The following is a 16,292-nucleotide window of genomic DNA, read 5'->3' as shown; positions in this document are numbered from 1 at the left end:
GGGTTAGGGTTTGGGTTAGGGTTAGGGTTAGGGTTAGGGTTTGGATAGGGGTTAGGGTTAGGGTTAGGGTTAGGGTTTGGGTTAGGGTTAGGGTTAGGGTTAGGGTTAGGGTTTGGGTTAGGGTTTGGGTTAGGGTTAGGGTTAGGGTTAAGGTTAGGGTTAGGATTAGGGTTAGGGTTAGGGTTTGGGTTAGGGTTAGGGTTTGGGTTAGGGTTAAGGTTAGGGTTAGGGTTAGGGTTAGGGTTAGGGTTTGGGTTTGGGTTTGGGTTAGGGTTAGGGTTAGGGTTTGTCAGTGACATACAGAATACAAATTTCAGTTTCAGTATTGGTTTCCCTTTCCTGAAGAGTAAAATGTCATTTTTATGTCTTACAGTAATCAAAGCATATATTGTACTCATACTAATTATCCACTTATGAAAAAATATACATGAATGAGACCAAGAGGACTTACCAAACATTAACATGAGGAAATACCAATTAGGACGGCCCAAAATAAATGGTGGAGAACAACCCCCACACATGGAACCACAATGCCGCGTGGGAAAAGGCCCCAACTCACCGCCGAGAGGATCTGAACATCGCAGATGAGGCAAAACTATAATTTGTGGTTCTTTGACTGATTTTGGAAAACACCACTTCATAATTAATCACCGCTACAGCACACTCACTCTATTCATTCACTGGTACTGGTTTCCCTTTCATATTGTTCACTGAACCACGAGACATTCAGTAGACCGACAATGGGCCAATCCACAATTAAACTGGTTTGGGATTCTAATCATCAAGACACAACCCATAGATCCCTGAGGTCACATTATTTACTTAGAAACACAAAAATTACATATTTTTTTACATTAAGATATGATGGTCATGAGTGAAAGTTGCCTCCTTAACACTGTGATGACAAGGTAAAATCGGGGCTTTGTTGTCATTTGCTGGAGGTCAACCATCTGATCTCACTCACGCCCTCTCCACATCCCTCATTTCCTCTGGACACAGGCAAAAACACTACCGTTTCAGTTACTTTTCATAATTTCTAATTTTAGCAGATCTGTGTGTTTCCTACAGAGAGTCGACCTCTGACCCCTTCCATTCTTGAGTTCTGGCTTCATGCCTCCCAACATTTCTCTGAAATCCCCCTCTCTGTTACAGCAACTGTTGCCCCCTCAAAAAGATGTTTGTTCTGTGACTAATGAAAAGGCCTCTATTCTACCTTATTTGGGTTATTCTGGAGAAAAATTCTCAAGAAACTGAAAGTAAGTGTGTGTAGAGTAACAGTGGGGCCTCTACTGTAGAAAACATGATTTATGACCAATCATAGGTGTTAGATGAAAGAAAATCAGCTAAATGTTTGTCTTTGCAGGGCCATAAGGATGAAGTATCACTTTTTAATATCTTGTGAAAAAGATGAAAATACTGCTGTATCAACACGTTTTATTTATTTACTTTCGTTTCTTTCACATTACTCTAGCGGTTCAGCCCCAGAGGAAATATGCACTCAATAACGCGTATTCAATGTAGTTTTTAAAAATAGTTTGTTCTCAAGGCAGTTTCAGAAGCCCACTCTATTTAATGAGTCCCAGATGTTGTCCAGATGTGCTCTCCAGCTCACGTCTTCATAGGCCATGCCAGAAACATGTCGCAATGCTAGGATGGGGAAACAGATCTATAGGGCTTACTTAAGATAAGCAAGGCCAAGGCCCTAAAATGGTAGCAACTAATATGGATCTCTCATCAAGAATCCAATAGTGAATTAGTAAGTAACATTCCTCCTACATTCTCTACTGTCATCATGAGTCAACTTGTTTACAGTTTCAGTATGAGTTGATGTTTCTTTTTTTTTTTTATCCAGCTGCTAAGTTACTGTTTCCTACCTACACGCTTTGCTGGTAGAACAATTACATGCTCAGTGTGTTCATATTGTCGAACCATTGATTGATCTCACCTATTTGATCTCTTACTCATCGTGAACATTTGGACCCCAAAGGTGTACTACACACACTGACCCAACCAGTGTCATGTGACAGTTGCACAGACCCAACAATGAGTAAATGTTATATTCAGGCTGAATTGAATATCATCGTTTTGTTGGTGAAAACTAGTCCAGATGCTGAAGAGAAATAGAAGAAAAGTAGACCGAAAGTGCCCCCTGGTGGATTCACAAAGCATTACAACTTAGTCTGCAAATAATTTGCCATGACAACAGTAGCCGGTTTCCATAAAAAAACATACAATGCAATAGTTATTAGGACAGATTTAATATTTTAAAAAGACACATACAAATAGTTGTTATACAGGGGCCGAAGTTCCCTTCGGCGAAAAATAAAGTTATTCTATTCTATTACTGTATGTACAATGGCAGATTTCCGTATAGACACAATTGAGTCTCATGTTTCACAAACAAAGCATAAAAAACTCTTGGAAAAATTAGAAACCCACATGGTCCTACTCCAACGTATGCTCACCCACATATACTATATATATACACACACACACACACAAAACGCCTATCATCAATACAACATTGTGTGTTGTAACTTTTATTACATTATAAATGTCTTCAGGACAATTGACTTGGTCAATTGTCCACCAAGTCCAGAATTCCCTCTAACAGAATTAACTGGTGACCTACTCTGCTATTCACTACAGTAATGTCGCCTCAGCTGTCTGCAGAGGAAGTCATAATTTACGCTCATCCTCCCCTCTTGCACTCCATGTCAGGAAAATGTTTGTTTTGTTTCCAGTTAGTCTTCAAGGGAATGGCCTAGCAGAGCCATCGAGGTGCAGCTCAGTCAGAGCGTCAGTTGGGATTGAAGTTAGGTCCTCAGACTGTGTACCTCTTCCTGCGTCAGGGGGAAATATTTTGTTACAGTAATATTCAGTTAAATCACAAGCTTGTGAGACAAATAGTGTAACAAAAATCTGTTTAAATCTAAACAATCTACTAACCTGCAGCGCCACGCGTTTGTTTCTCTCGTCTCTCAGTTCCTCTTTCAGTTCCTGCATGTCTAGTCTGATCAAAAAAGCATAAGCATTACCATTCATATAATGGTATATAAAAGTGCCTACACCATAATAGTTTTTACTGATCAAGGTACAATTCTTAAACTATATCAAGCTGGTCATCTTGGACACCAGGCAGATGGCTGATACTCACTTGTGTTGGTTCTGAGTGAGCTCCAGAGCCATCCTCAGCTCCCTGACCTCCGCTTGCAGACTGTCCAGGGAGGGCTTGTCGTCATGGGCTACTTTGGCCTCCAACAATGCCTTGGGGAGTGTTGGCCTGGTGGGTGGCTCAGTCTTGGACTGCTGCTCAGTCTTGGAGGGTGATGGTGCAAGATTTTCAGCATCCTGCAATGTTAAGGTGCTCAGTTTGGTTATCAAAGATCAACAGATCAGCACTGTGAAATTCAATCCCAGGGATTACTAAATTACTGAACTGCAGTGAATGGAGTGTAAGGCTAGTGTTGTGAATAGTCAGGTGAAACAAAGAGATTTGTTTTCACTGCTAGATGTGCTTTGCCTTGCAAAAAACAAGACACTGTACTTGTAGTTGTGCACATTTTTGGAGTTCTAAACACTTTTACAGACTATTTTATGAATGAGAATAATATTACAATATGCGCCAAATATGAGATTCGATAACATCGAATATCTAATATCTAATATCTGTCAAACCCTAAAGTGTCAAACATGTTTAAAAAGTCAATTACACAAACTTTCTGCAGGCCTGGTAATCGGGGGTTTCTGGGCGATACATCTGGTTCTGTCTGGTCTGAGCCACTTGGAGCCTACAGATGAACAACAAGCCTGACCTTAATAACGATCCCTCTAAGGAGTCATTCCTGGCATCATGTCCTCACAATCCCTCTTAGGAGTCATTCCTGGCATCATGCCCTCACTAACCATGGCACTTATTAACAGACCGTGTCTCTGCACTGGTGAGTCAAACAGCAACGGATGGGCCACGTCATTCTGACTAATACACTTCAAGGAAACTCCTGAGGAATGTAATTGAAGGAGGCCCTCTATGCTCTGCTGGGAGGCCCCTATGAGGGTTATTCCTATGTGCAGATATGGACTGGTGGCAATACATTACAGCAACCAGCTGTTTCATCATCTCTTGCTTAGTTGTGTCATCTCCTTGATAATCTAGGGGTTGTGTGGGTTTTGTCATGTGCTACTACATGTGACGAGTGTTGACGAACATCATAGAGAATAGAACAGTTCTAGCTCTCTGAGGAACACTGCCTCCTTGTGGACCTGTAGCAGATATACCCATACCACTGTGACGAGGGCAGACGGAGGCCTCCTCTGTGGGGGTTTGGCTCTGTTTGCTGTGGGGTGGCTCAGCTTCTCAGTGGCCACGTCCACTCCGTCAAACTGTTCTGAGTCGCTCTCCTCCGGACGTTTCAGTGAAAGGGGAGGGACATCACCGTTGGCTCTAATGGAAGAAAATAGGTGTTCTCTCAGAAAGCAAGCGTTGATTCTTCCAATATACTGTAAAGGGTGACACAGAGCTTGTGTTCATTGGTCAAATCATAATGTTAACTTGATCCAACTTGTGATGTTGGAAGAGAAAGCTTTGATTCACATTGAAGTCTAGATTTTCAGTTGATAGAAATGACTTTGGTTAAATGTGGAAATGGGGGCGCTTAGTGGCGTAGCACACTAATGCGCTTACCACGTAATCGCAAGGTTTCTGGTTCGATTCCGACCCTCCACCTACAGTATCTTGCATGTCATCCTTCCTGTCAATCTCTACTGTCTCTATGCCAATAAACCAGAAATGCCCTAAAGACATTTTTTTTTTTTTAAAAAGGGGAAATGGTGTGTCTATTTTGCATGTGGTCCTGTATTGTGTTTCCTGTCTCTGAGGCAGGTGCTAGAGCACTGCAGATTGAAATCTCAGTGTGCCTATGTTTAGCATTGTATGAAGAATTTCCCCTTCATAGTCCACATCCTGAATATAATAACACAGATGTCATAGCTCTTCAAATGAACAATCCTAACCTTTATATATGTACTGTGTATTGATTTAATCTCTGAAGTCAACAAATAATTCCCCTGAGAGCAAGGTCTTATGAGGAAAAATGTTGCCCTTGATGATTTTTGCCAAGGTGGAACACTAGGCCTTGTATTGCCTCCAAACATGTGACAGTTTACTCGGAAAGAACTGTCAGAATGGCTTTTTCTCCATAAGATGCCCCTTCAAGAAAACAGGGCCTTTTTTGTTTTCCTAACGTGTGTGTGTGTGTGTGTGTGAGTGTGTGTGTGTGTGTGTGTGTTTGCACAGGAAACAGGAAATGGGCTGCTCTTGTCTATTTACGCCCACTGACTCATCCAAGAGTTTCCACTGTGCTGCTCAAGGTTGGGCATCCTGGCATTCAGCATTAAGACTGTCATGGCAACCTAGGCACTAACCAAAGTCCATCTCCTCCATGCCAGATGAAACAGGAGAAACTATTCCTGTCAGTTTTTACAGGCCTTTTGCTTTTCACATTATCGCTCAGCATTGCTTTGCAATTACATAACTTCTAAAGTTTCAGTTTATGTAGCCTATGTGTCTATCCTGATCAGTAACACAGTTTGAAAGAAATCTTTCTTTGAGAAGTCTCACTTTTGTTGCCATTTGTCCTTGAGCTCTTAGACATTCTAGAATCACTCACACTCACAGAAAATTCTAGAATCACTCACACTCACAGAAAATTCTAGAATCACTCACTTCGGCACAAACTTGTTAGGCTTATCCTTCACTGGAGGCGGGGAGGGTTTGACTGGAACAGGAAGCTTCACTTTGGTTGGTGGGTTGCTTCGCAGGTCTTTGCTCTCGGCTTTCTCATCTGTACACAAATGTGTCAATTTCAGCACTGACAGTGGTTTTACCTCTCTGGACTCAAGAATACACATACTCCACATAATCCTACAGTATCCTCTCCTCTGTCTAACGGATACAGCAAAACTGCTGAGAGGAAAAGACAAGAACAAATCCTACCTTTTGCCTTTGCAGTGCTGCCCTTCTCCATTCCCGAAGCCTCTGCCTTTACTGGAACACCATAGGAGCAGAAGATGCATACAACATTATACAGGACTCCAGTAATGACGCATGTTTTGTTTTCACTACAATGAATATGAATTTATTTTTGTATCATTTACATTTAAATTTACGGCATTTAGCAGACGCCTTTATCCAAAGCGACGTGCAACAAATACATTTGTTCACTCAGTAAACATAGTCTAATACGGAGCATGCAATGTGTTTTACTGCCATTGACAATAATCATTTTCCTCATTGTGGTTTGGCTGAATTCCAGCATAGGCTAAGTGGAGTGGTAGCATGGGAAGCTACTGTAAGAATCTGCACGTCATAGGAGCAGGCCAGGTCACAGCTGTGTCCAATAGGATCATAGCGAATCAAACAGAGTTACAGTCCCCAGAGTCTCCCTTGAGAAGGGGGTGGGGAGATCCCGTGTGATGCAACAGTACTGTCCTTTTCTCAGTTGCCATACAAATTTAACTGAGCATGTCCTATGCTTGTTTGAAACTACTACTGCTCACCTGGAGAGCATTCAAGGAGCCTGACCACAAAACTACTACATCAGTGACAGTGTAGACACATACATATCTGGATTATTGAACGCAGAGTCAACAGCTAACTTCAAGCACATCTCTCACAAAACAAAGGTGGAACTGGATGAATGTCAAGCAGACACCCAAGACAAAAAAAACCAAACGCCCCGCGATGAAGAGGTCCACAGACCAAGAAGTAATAAGAATCGAGCCTACTGTACCTTATCAGTTAAAATCACGCGTAAAGCTCCCTGTCAAACTCTCCAGACATTTGAAGCAAAAGAGTTGCGGTTCTACTGCTGGAGAAAACTGCTGTGACAGAACTCTCTGTGGTACCCCACCCCCTGGTTTCCTCCAAGGCGTCTGAGCCAGGTCACATGACCAACCACCCCACCATGGTCTATGACTTCCTGTGACAAGCTGTAACTCCCCAGTGACACTGGCCTCAAGTGAAGTGATGGAAGTGCTGTGGTGGGGATACAAGTTGAGAGGCTAGACTGATTTTTGTTCTGGTGATATTATCTTCAAATGACCGGAGTAGTTTAAACAGCACTGGCATCCGTTTACAAACTGGTTTGAAGTATGACGTTCTCTGAATATTACTTAGTTGATGTACAGAAGGCCTACATAATGTACATGAATTGTGTCTTGTCAGTTTGTATAGCCAATTTGAGGGGCTCCATACAGTACTTCTGTATTCTGTAGATTAAAATCTGACCCTAACCAAGAGTAAATCTCCTCAGCACTGTGCCACATTTTACCTTCAGCTAAAAATGTGTGTTTGAGACAGGATCTGGAGCCCTTTAGATAAAACCCTCCTGTGAACCGCATCCTGCTGCTTTGACAGACTGCAGACTCCCACATCCTCTTACTGATTCAGACAAAAACAGTGTTATGCAGTATCTCCCTATATCCCTCACTGTATAACACACAGTCATCAAAACTCAAAAGGGAACTGTTTACTTTTGACAAATTATATTGAATCTGTGGTATTCAAATCCCAGGGCAAATGGAAACACTTCAGGAAGTTATTTGGGTCACCTAGTTTTCCTGTATGAAACATACTGTAGTAGGATATATACTGTATGTCTCAATGCTCCTGTGAAGAATGCTCTGTCTGAAAAACAGGCATGACTGGGAGTTTCGACGTACTTTAGATAAATCACTTGTATACATATATCCGCTTTAGAGGCCATCCTTGGCCTACCAGGCCGTTTGCGATTGCTGAGCTCACCAGTGCTTTCTTTATTTTTAATAATGTTTAACTGTCGGTTTTTGTAAGCCAAAGGGTTTGGCTTTGTTTCTGATTGTTTTTTTTGTTTTTTTGTTTTTTTCAGCCTCATAACAAGCCATAATGGCTTCCTTGACTTTCATTGGCACCTTTTTGGTCCTAATGTTGATAGACACCACAACAGCAAAGCACTGAACATCCCGGGGCTTCTCTTACCTATCTGGGTCCTTAGGGGATGTTTACTTACACAGGATTTGTAGATGTAGCCAGGGGTGGTGAAATGACAGTGTATATATAGTGGGTACACTGTGAGCATGTCCGTGGTCTGGTTTGGTAATAAAACCTCATTGTGGTTTCAGCCATAGACAGCCAACAGCCAAGCAGTGCAAATGTGAACGCCCTGGCCATTATGAGTCATCGTCTCAGATTCAAGTGTTGAAATCTCGACAGATGTTCTTTTGGATCATCTCTGGGAAATAACCAAGGTCCCACAGTGGTTTAAATCGTGGTAGCCTTTTCTATTTCAAAGGTGCAGAGTGAGGGTGTTTTGTTCCCATACTGTATCTAAGGAGAGAGACGGTGAGGGGTGCATCAGCTTGTTTTAAAAAAAAAAAACATTTTTGTTAGCTCGCCTACAAGAGCAGGACTTCTATCAGTAAGTAATTTGCCCTTCACCACATCTCATGTTCATGAACCACTGTAGGGTCACATGGTATCCCACTAGACATGGTGCTGCTAATTCCACAGCTGCCAAAACAACAACCCAACACCCTCCAAAACATCAACACCGTGCCAGACTAAACAAACCACTACAGATGGCAACAGTAGTCATTTCCCTGTGAAATTCAGCTGACACTACTCAGCTTCTATAAATCATAAAATACACACTCTGTCCTACATGATTTACTGCAGTCACAGGTATACCCTGTTTTACCAGTCTCTATGATTAAACAGGAAGTCCGTCCTTACCTGAGCGTCTTTCCGTGCCACGCCGCACCGGTGGTTGGCTCGGGTTCCCAGACTGGCGGAAAAGGGATAACAAGCACAACAGGTTGGCAATGCTGGCTCTCTGGTGGTTTGCAGTAACACCCACCTCTACACTACACACTGTTTCCACAGAGGGAATTTTGAGTGAGTGACTCCAAAACTGCGGATGTTGAGGAGATCTCTGAGTCAGTACCTTTTATAGGTTATATAAGGCTTCATGTCACAAAAGGCTTTCCAGAGAAGTCAGAGAAGCAAAATATCAGCCAGCTACAACAGATAAAGGGCTGTTCAAGTTTAAAAAAAATAGCCAATGTTAATTACTGGAAGATGTGTCCTTGGTCTCATGGCTGCTGAGGCCAGTGCAAAGGCAAAATCCCCCTGGAATGTGGGGAAGTTCCCGTTCACAGAGATACATCGAAGGCTATTCCTGGGAACGTTTCCCTGTTCCACTCACTTGGAGGGTGTCCATCGTTGGTATCACCATGACAAAGTTGTCGGGGAAAAAACCTTGCCGTCCGTTCAGCTCTCCCTCCCACCAGCCCTCATCCTCAGTTGCCTTAAGAAAAAGAAAGATTAAAAAAAAAAGAAAAGTGGAATGAGCACCTCAGAGAACTGCACACTGTCTATTGGGATCAGTAATCTATGTCGGAGAGGTTAACAGAGAGTCAGGAAACATTATCATTTGATCTTCAAAGTAGTCTTATAAATCTGTATTTTCTAGTGATGCCATATGATTTTAATGACCTCCCTGTTTATGTAATTGCATAATCTACGTTATCTAGTGGATGGTAGCACATATTTGCCCGGAGTTGCTCACAAGAGATATAACAGGTTTGGCTGGTTGAACAGGAGAAGGAATGTTTCATTACAAACATGGCATTACATTGAGAGAGAAATCATTGTATACTGAGGTTTATTACAGCTTAAGGCTGAAGGGGAATGAGGTCATGAGGTCAACTTCTGCACTCACAGTTCAAGGCATAGGGTAACATCATAATGGTAATAGAAAACATTATTATGGGGAAATTGGTTTTGCAATCATAAAAAACCACCAAGAGATATCAAGAGACATTGAGACATCATGTGCAAGACAGTAAAGTGCAGCTAGTGTAAAGTGACAGTGTATCTGGGAACATGGACTAAAAAGCGTTTAGCGTTCAAACCTTGCTGACGATTGTAACAATGTCTCCCTTCTTCAAATCCATCTCATCTTCAGTGTAGGCTGAGTAATCGAACATGACTTGACAATATTCTTTCACTACAGAGTTAGGGGAGGGAGAACACCATGTGGGTATTCAATCATGCATACAGTATAGTAACAAAAGAACCGAAGCCATGCATGAATAGGTGGTTTCTGAAACTGTGTTGTGGCAGATGATGACAGTAATGGAATCATGATGGTTTGTAAAATCAAAGACAAGGAAGGATATCATTGTTCACATACATATACAGTATACTGGCTGTCGTTATCTTTATATCATAAGGGTGTGATCAATGAGACTGTGAGCCCTTGACAGTTGATTGTGACGTCAAGCCAGGAGTTTCTGTAGGGCCACCACCCACGCAGTCTTCAGGCTATGATGAAGGAATTACTATTATCACATGCCAACGATGTGTCTTTTATGTATACTACTGTCATGTCTGGTTTGGTCCAAAAATAGATTCCTTGTCACAGCAAACCAAAATTAGCATTTTAACTTTGCTTTGTTGTCTTATTCAAAATATTAAAAGGTGTTTCCCATGAGGAGAGTGAATTTAATAATATATACTAGGAAGACACTCTTCTTGACCACTTTAAAATGCACTACCTTACTTGGCCCACATGAACCAAACTTACCATTTCTTGTTTTGTTCCTCACACTTGTCCTCTGAGGTGGCTTTGTCTGAAAAAGATCACAATAAATGATTTTAATAAATGGTGCTCTGCACTTATGTTTGCGGTGTTTGATTAAACTGTGTCTTAGTGTACCACACCTCCTTACTGAATACTGCATCTGAGAGTTTGGGTCTGGCCTTGGCCTCATTAACTTTGACATCTGCAAAAGATTGAGGCAGAGATATTAATTTCAGCAATATACTGTAGTTAATTAATCTGCATTCTGAGGACATGGCCTGTACAAATATTAAGAGAAATAACTGTGTCAAGGTAATGTGGAAATTGTGCTTACTCACCTTTTGGAGAGACAAAAATCTCCTTGACGAAGTTTGATGGAAACGCTCCCACTTTACCACTTTTCATTCCCATCCACCATCCGTCTTCAATCTGTCAGATGTTATAATACAGATGTGGAAGAGAGAGAGAGTGATAACAAGAGCAAAAGAGGGGTGGATAAAAGAAAAGAGGGGAGAAATGTAAGAATGGCAACACAGCATTTAATGTTTCACCATTCATCCCAAATGGCTTACACTGCAATATAAACACCATACAGCTGTGCCAACACAGTTCCCAGACAACGAAACTTACACGAACTGTATGTGATTTCACATCATTATTGATAGTGAGATTACTAAAGTTCTCTGATGACTTGATCGCATGAACATTCAAAGGCCTTGTGAAAACAAGTTTGTTCAGTTCACACGGCTCACAGTAAAGCTGGAATGTGTCTGAGGAACATTCTGTTTAAGTCTGTCAGCATAATGGTGGACATGTCTGCCCTTCTGTTGTTTGAACTTTTGGAAGCTCATCTATGCCTCCACGATACATCGTTCCCTCTTGTCCTTACTGTAAATACGTCACCAGAGATTTCAATAAAAAGGTTATCTGAGCAGATTGTTCTCTCCTACAATCTACAAGTTGTTTAGTATACGACTGTACATGTTGTTTCCAGGCATCCATTGACAACTCTGAAGTAGCAGTGGTAATAAAGGCAGCACTTTACCTCTCTGAGGATCTCGACGGTCTCCCCGACAACCAGCTCCAGCTCGTCATCGTTCAAGGCGCTGTACGCAAAAGCCACCTCACATTTCCTGGTCTGTGTCATCATTCTCGCTGCAGAAACAAAGTATTTTACAAGCAGCATAATTGGACAAAACTAAAATATGTTATTATGGTAGAAAACATTATTTATAGAAACTTCATAGAGAGATTCAGAAGGAAACGTGTCCCAACTAGTTAACATACTGTAGAGACTCCGAAGCACCACTTGAGGAGTTGGAACTGCTTCATGTTTTGTTGCATATTTAATCCCTCAAAGGGGACTGTGCTTTTTAATAACAGTGTGCACTGTGTATTGTATTTATCTGTTTTGTTTTTTTTGGACATTGTAATTAAGCGTAGTGCTAGTGGGCAAGGCTGTGGTCTACATGTATTTACTAAAGGCCCTGTAATTGCTCGTTTCAGTACTGTCTTGCTGACAAAGCGGGTGTATCTCGATGACTACAAGCCCAAACACTTCCATGTCTCTGGACAAAATAGAGTTCATGTTTGACTATAAAACACATTTGGACTCTGCTTTGTTACTGAAAAAGTTGTGGGACAGAACATAATACATTGTTATGTAAGTGACACATACATTTCCGTAGGCTTCTTGGTTCCCTCTTACTGTCACCTATCAAATATACAGGCACTTCCTGTATTGTCAAGACAAGAGAAAATTAGTCAAATAATACCCATACAATGCAAATTAACATGGCATCAGTGAATTGATGGTGGGATGAGGGATGAGGGCTGGACAGACCTTGACGAAGTTGGCAGGGAAGATCCCCCTCTTGCCCATCAGGTCTCCCTCCAGCCACCCTTCTTCACTGGCCTTGGTGACGTTCTTCACCACGTCTCCGGCCCTCACTGCCATCTCATCCTTCATGGTGCCCTCAAAGTTTATGAGCACCAGCACCTCTGTGACATGACAAAGGGTTCGGGAGAGAGAATGGTGTTGCAAAGGTTAGCTCTTCATTCCAACAGATCTAAAGGTATTGCTGGAGTAACTGCAGTGGTTCTTGCTACAAAATGAACTCCCCCTTGGGGAGTTAAGTTATACTCTCTACTCTACTCCAACATCCAACAATGAGGCTATTCTTGTATCAACAAGCTATGTGGTATGTGGTGCTGAATGGAAGTACGACAGGTTACAACAGGGAACAGATGATTTGTGTTTGGAGGTGCCTCAATTATAGAAAACAAAAGGTATTGTTACTGTACATCCTCTTTCAGGTTGATCATGTCTGAGAACAGCGATACTTTTACACCTTGCACACAAAAGCCTTTGGAAAACATACACGGTTCCCGTAGCATATTTGTATAGGATCAACGCATAAGTGTAAACAGAGATGATAGAGTCCTGGGACAGCAAGACCAGAATGGATACCAAAAGGTTACACATTGTATTTGTCCGAGCATGTTGACCCACGTTACATGCCAGAAATACTTAACATTTTGCATTACCTTACACCCATACAGTGTACCTGCCTACAGCCACAAACCAGCAAAGTTCCATGGGTAAATAAGGGAAACAAACATGTCTTGTCTGCTTCTAATCTGCATTTTCCAGTTTTTCCCCCCACATACAGTACATACGAATTCAAGCAAAATACCCATTAAAAGAAAATATGAAGAAAAATGTGTGCAATAGTGTATTGGAGATGCACCCAGAGATTGGGCTAATACAAATATATTGTTGTGTTTTTCACATGGAGGGCGTTTATTTCTATACATAAACAGATACTCACTTGATACTAAAGGCACCTCACAGCTCTCATTCAAGATTGCAAACCTGCATTTTTAAACCCTATCATTGCTTCTGCAGACACCATTGATTGACAATTGCTGTACTGTACATTGTAAACAATACCCCAAGCACGTCACGCTGTAAAAACGGATGAATGTACAAACAAAACTTACCCATGGCTTCTTAGAAAGCTTTTTCCTTTTCCCTAGACAATTCCTCTTCAGATAGCAGACAGAAACCTCATGCAAAAGCAGAATGAGAATCGAAAGTGGCGATTACCCAAGAACTAGAGACAGATATGGCAGCCCAAGACCTCCTTCCCTCTTGTCAAACATTAACATTGAGCAACTTTCCTGCGGCTAGTCACGACAAGTCACCAGCAAGGAGGAGGACGGGTCATAGAGAGTGAGTGAGAGAGCGAGAAAGAGAAGAAGAGAGAGAGAGAGAGAGAGAGAGAGAGAGAGAGAGAACAGGTGAGACAGGTTTCTTATGGAAAGAGATATACGATAAGCAAGGGTGACAAAGAACCTCATATTTGAAATTCAAACTGTGTGTCACATACTGGAAGTCTCCAGACATATACCTCATATATATGAAAAGCGGTTCAAATGTTACTGCTTGACATACCCATGGGGCTAAAATTGCTGCACAATTATAGAATGCCTTACATGGAGATACATGTAAGATAAGAAGTAGCTAGACTGAACCTGAAAAGCTCTGCAATGGTCATTGCAAATACTGTATATATATCTATCTATATATATATAGATATATATCTATATCTATAGATATATATAAGAGAAAAACATTTCATAACTCAAGGTACTGAATATGTGTCTTGGAGGCTTGTGGAATGGAATTTCTTCCATTTTGCTCATGACATACAGTAGATCGAGGTCATGTTAAATGTTTTCCTCCACTGAATGATTACTTTGTTCTCTGATCAAATATTTGCTAAATCAAAGCTCCCACCAGGTAGACTATGTACCAATAGGCAGAATATGCAGTGCAGTGCTACATTCACTGAGCACTTTATTACGAACACTATACTAATACTGGGTAGGGCCTTCCTTTTCTCTCAAAACAGCCTCAATTCTTCGTGGCATTGATTCCACAAGATGTTGGAAACAGTCCTTTGAGATTTTGGTCCAGGATGACATGATTGCATCACGCAATTCCTCAGATTTTCAGGTGCACTTTTAAGCTGTGAATCTCCCGTTCTACCACATCCCAAAGGTATTCTATTGGATTCTGATCCGGTGACTGGGAAGGCCACTGAAGAACACTGAACTCATTGTCATGTTCATGAAACCAGTTTGAGACATGGTGCATTATCATGCTGGAAGTAGCCATTAGAAGATGGGTAAATTGTGGCCATGAAGGGATGCACATGGTCAGCAACAATACTCAAATAGGCTGTGGCATTCAAGTGATGATTGATTGGTATTAATGGGCCCAAAGTGTGCCAAGAAAACATTCCCCACACCATTACACCACCTCCACCATGAGAAGGTGTACAGGTGTTCCGAATAAAGTGCTCGGTGAGTGTATATCTCTGTATAGTAACAAACTGGTACTTCTTGTCTAGAAAAAACAGGAAACAAATACTTCTCTATCAGAAATTCCTGCAGTTATTACATTCTCAGTGGCATGGCATTACTCTATAAGGTACAATAAACCTGATTTCAGCTGTATACTATTTTAAATGCAAAATCTTTACAACAAAATGCATTAGCTGTAGTCAATAAAGTCAACGCACACATTACATTAAGCAGAATTTCCTTTTAATTTATAATCTGAAAAAAGAAATTGTCTACAGGAACCATTTAAAAAAGTAATTTCCTCAAACCACATATAATTGGACATTAAATGGTCACCCACCGGGTACAGCATATGCTGTACATTAAAAAGCAGTGCAACCCACAGCATCACATACAAATCCAAATAGTGCAACAGTCTATATTTTTCAACCTATTTTTACAAACTATACTTTTTGACAGCACAAATAATGTTGGATCTGATTCAAATATCCCAGCTATTTTGACCTTCTTTTCTTTAGTATTCAACCAAGTTTGACTGTGTTGCACCCCTAAGCACACTATTCATAAAACAATCAAAAACTTTACATAGAAGTCACAGAGGGTCAAAAGTCATCACTCAAAAAAAGAAAACCTATCAAATCAAAACATTGAGTGTGCCATGAGAATATATTTGATCATCATACATGATCACAATCTTTTTCCTTCACATATGAAGCCAGCAGTTTTAATGTATTAACATAATTCCAAATGGTGTTGCCAACTCAAAAAGCTTTCAGAATAACTTTGCAAAAGTATTTCAGAGGCACATACAGTATGCACAATTGTGAGACATTAATTAATAAGTAGTATATACCCAAGACCAAGTTAAACAGTTCTGAAAAGTACAAGAAAATCTAGTCATGATTCCCAACAAACTCATACACTGACAACACATAACAAACACTCAGGTAGTCTATATTGAAAAAGGGGTGACGCGGCACAGACATGGGTTCACCCTAGCATTTAACAGTCTCTATTACCTATTGAAAATGAAGTTGTGCTCCTCAATAGGCTGTGAGCATTACACCACAGTGAAGGTATGTAGAATATGATCTTTGACCCATTACAGTTTGGTCCCATTGTCAGAGAGGGGTGGTTTGCAGGATGCTGAACTGGCCAAACCCACATAATAAACTGCTCCAGTTTTCATGTACTAAACTGTACCCTTAGCATGATGAAATCCCAAAAAACATGCCACATTTTTTTCCATCCGATGGCTAAACTAGAAATACATCTAATAATCGTTACATAATTTGAAGA

The 16,292-nt window shown here is 41.1% G+C and overlaps 2 protein-coding genes across 4 annotated transcripts in view; both read right to left on the bottom strand.

The window, feature by feature from the left end:
* Nucleotides 1-2,242: 2,242 nt before the first annotated feature.
* sh3d21 (SH3 domain containing 21) lies at nucleotides 2,243-13,815 on the bottom strand. 3 transcript variants are annotated; one of them, XM_083679166.1, is made up of 17 exons: nucleotides 13,626-13,815; nucleotides 12,466-12,623; nucleotides 12,301-12,358; nucleotides 11,668-11,777; nucleotides 10,961-11,051; nucleotides 10,763-10,824; nucleotides 10,626-10,671; nucleotides 9,952-10,046; nucleotides 9,243-9,344; nucleotides 8,771-8,822; nucleotides 5,996-6,046; nucleotides 5,726-5,843; nucleotides 4,285-4,444; nucleotides 3,714-3,791; nucleotides 3,158-3,351; nucleotides 2,950-3,013; nucleotides 2,243-2,843 (listed from the first exon to the last, which is right to left on the bottom strand). In XM_083679166.1, the coding sequence occupies exons 1-17, from the start codon at nucleotides 13,627-13,629 to the stop codon at nucleotides 2,817-2,819; spliced, it is 1,470 nt and encodes a 489-aa protein (XP_083535292.1). In that variant the 5' UTR covers nucleotides 13,630-13,815; the 3' UTR covers nucleotides 2,243-2,816. The 3 variants fall into 3 exon arrangements, with proteins under 3 accessions (XP_083535292.1, XP_083535293.1, XP_083535294.1); XM_083679167.1 differs by having other exon boundaries at nucleotides 3,720-3,791; XM_083679168.1 differs by lacking the exon at nucleotides 3,714-3,791 and having other exon boundaries at nucleotides 13,626-13,814.
* A 1,726-nt stretch (nucleotides 13,816-15,541) lies between these two features.
* Nucleotides 15,542-16,292, bottom strand: part of thrap3a (thyroid hormone receptor associated protein 3a) — a gene marked incomplete at its 3' end in the record, with an annotated part of 16,646 nt that continues 15,895 nt past the window's right edge. Inside the window, exon 11 of the mRNA XM_083678605.1 lies at nucleotides 15,542-15,550. Coding sequence (XP_083534731.1) covers nucleotides 15,542-15,550 — 9 coding nt within the window. The remainder of the gene's footprint in view (nucleotides 15,551-16,292) is intronic.

Source organism: Argentina silus (assembly GCF_951799395.1).
Source record: "Argentina silus genome assembly, chromosome: 10".
Classification (NCBI taxonomy): domain Eukaryota; kingdom Metazoa; phylum Chordata; class Actinopteri; order Argentiniformes; family Argentinidae; genus Argentina; species Argentina silus.
This window is presented reverse-complemented; position numbering and strand designations above follow the sequence as displayed.

What these genes read in the sequence shown, in the direction of transcription:
- sh3d21 (XM_083679166.1), bottom strand. An exon ending in ACCAAGAAGCCTACGGAAAT is followed by an intron (nt 11,778 to 12,300) that starts GTATGTGTCACT and finishes TTGTTTCTGCAG; the next exon opens with CGAGAATGATGACACAGACC. An exon ending in CCTAACAAGTTTGTGCCGAA is followed by an intron (nt 4,445 to 5,725) that starts GTGAGTGATTCT and finishes TTCTTCCATTAG; the next exon opens with AGCCAACGGTGATGTCCCTC.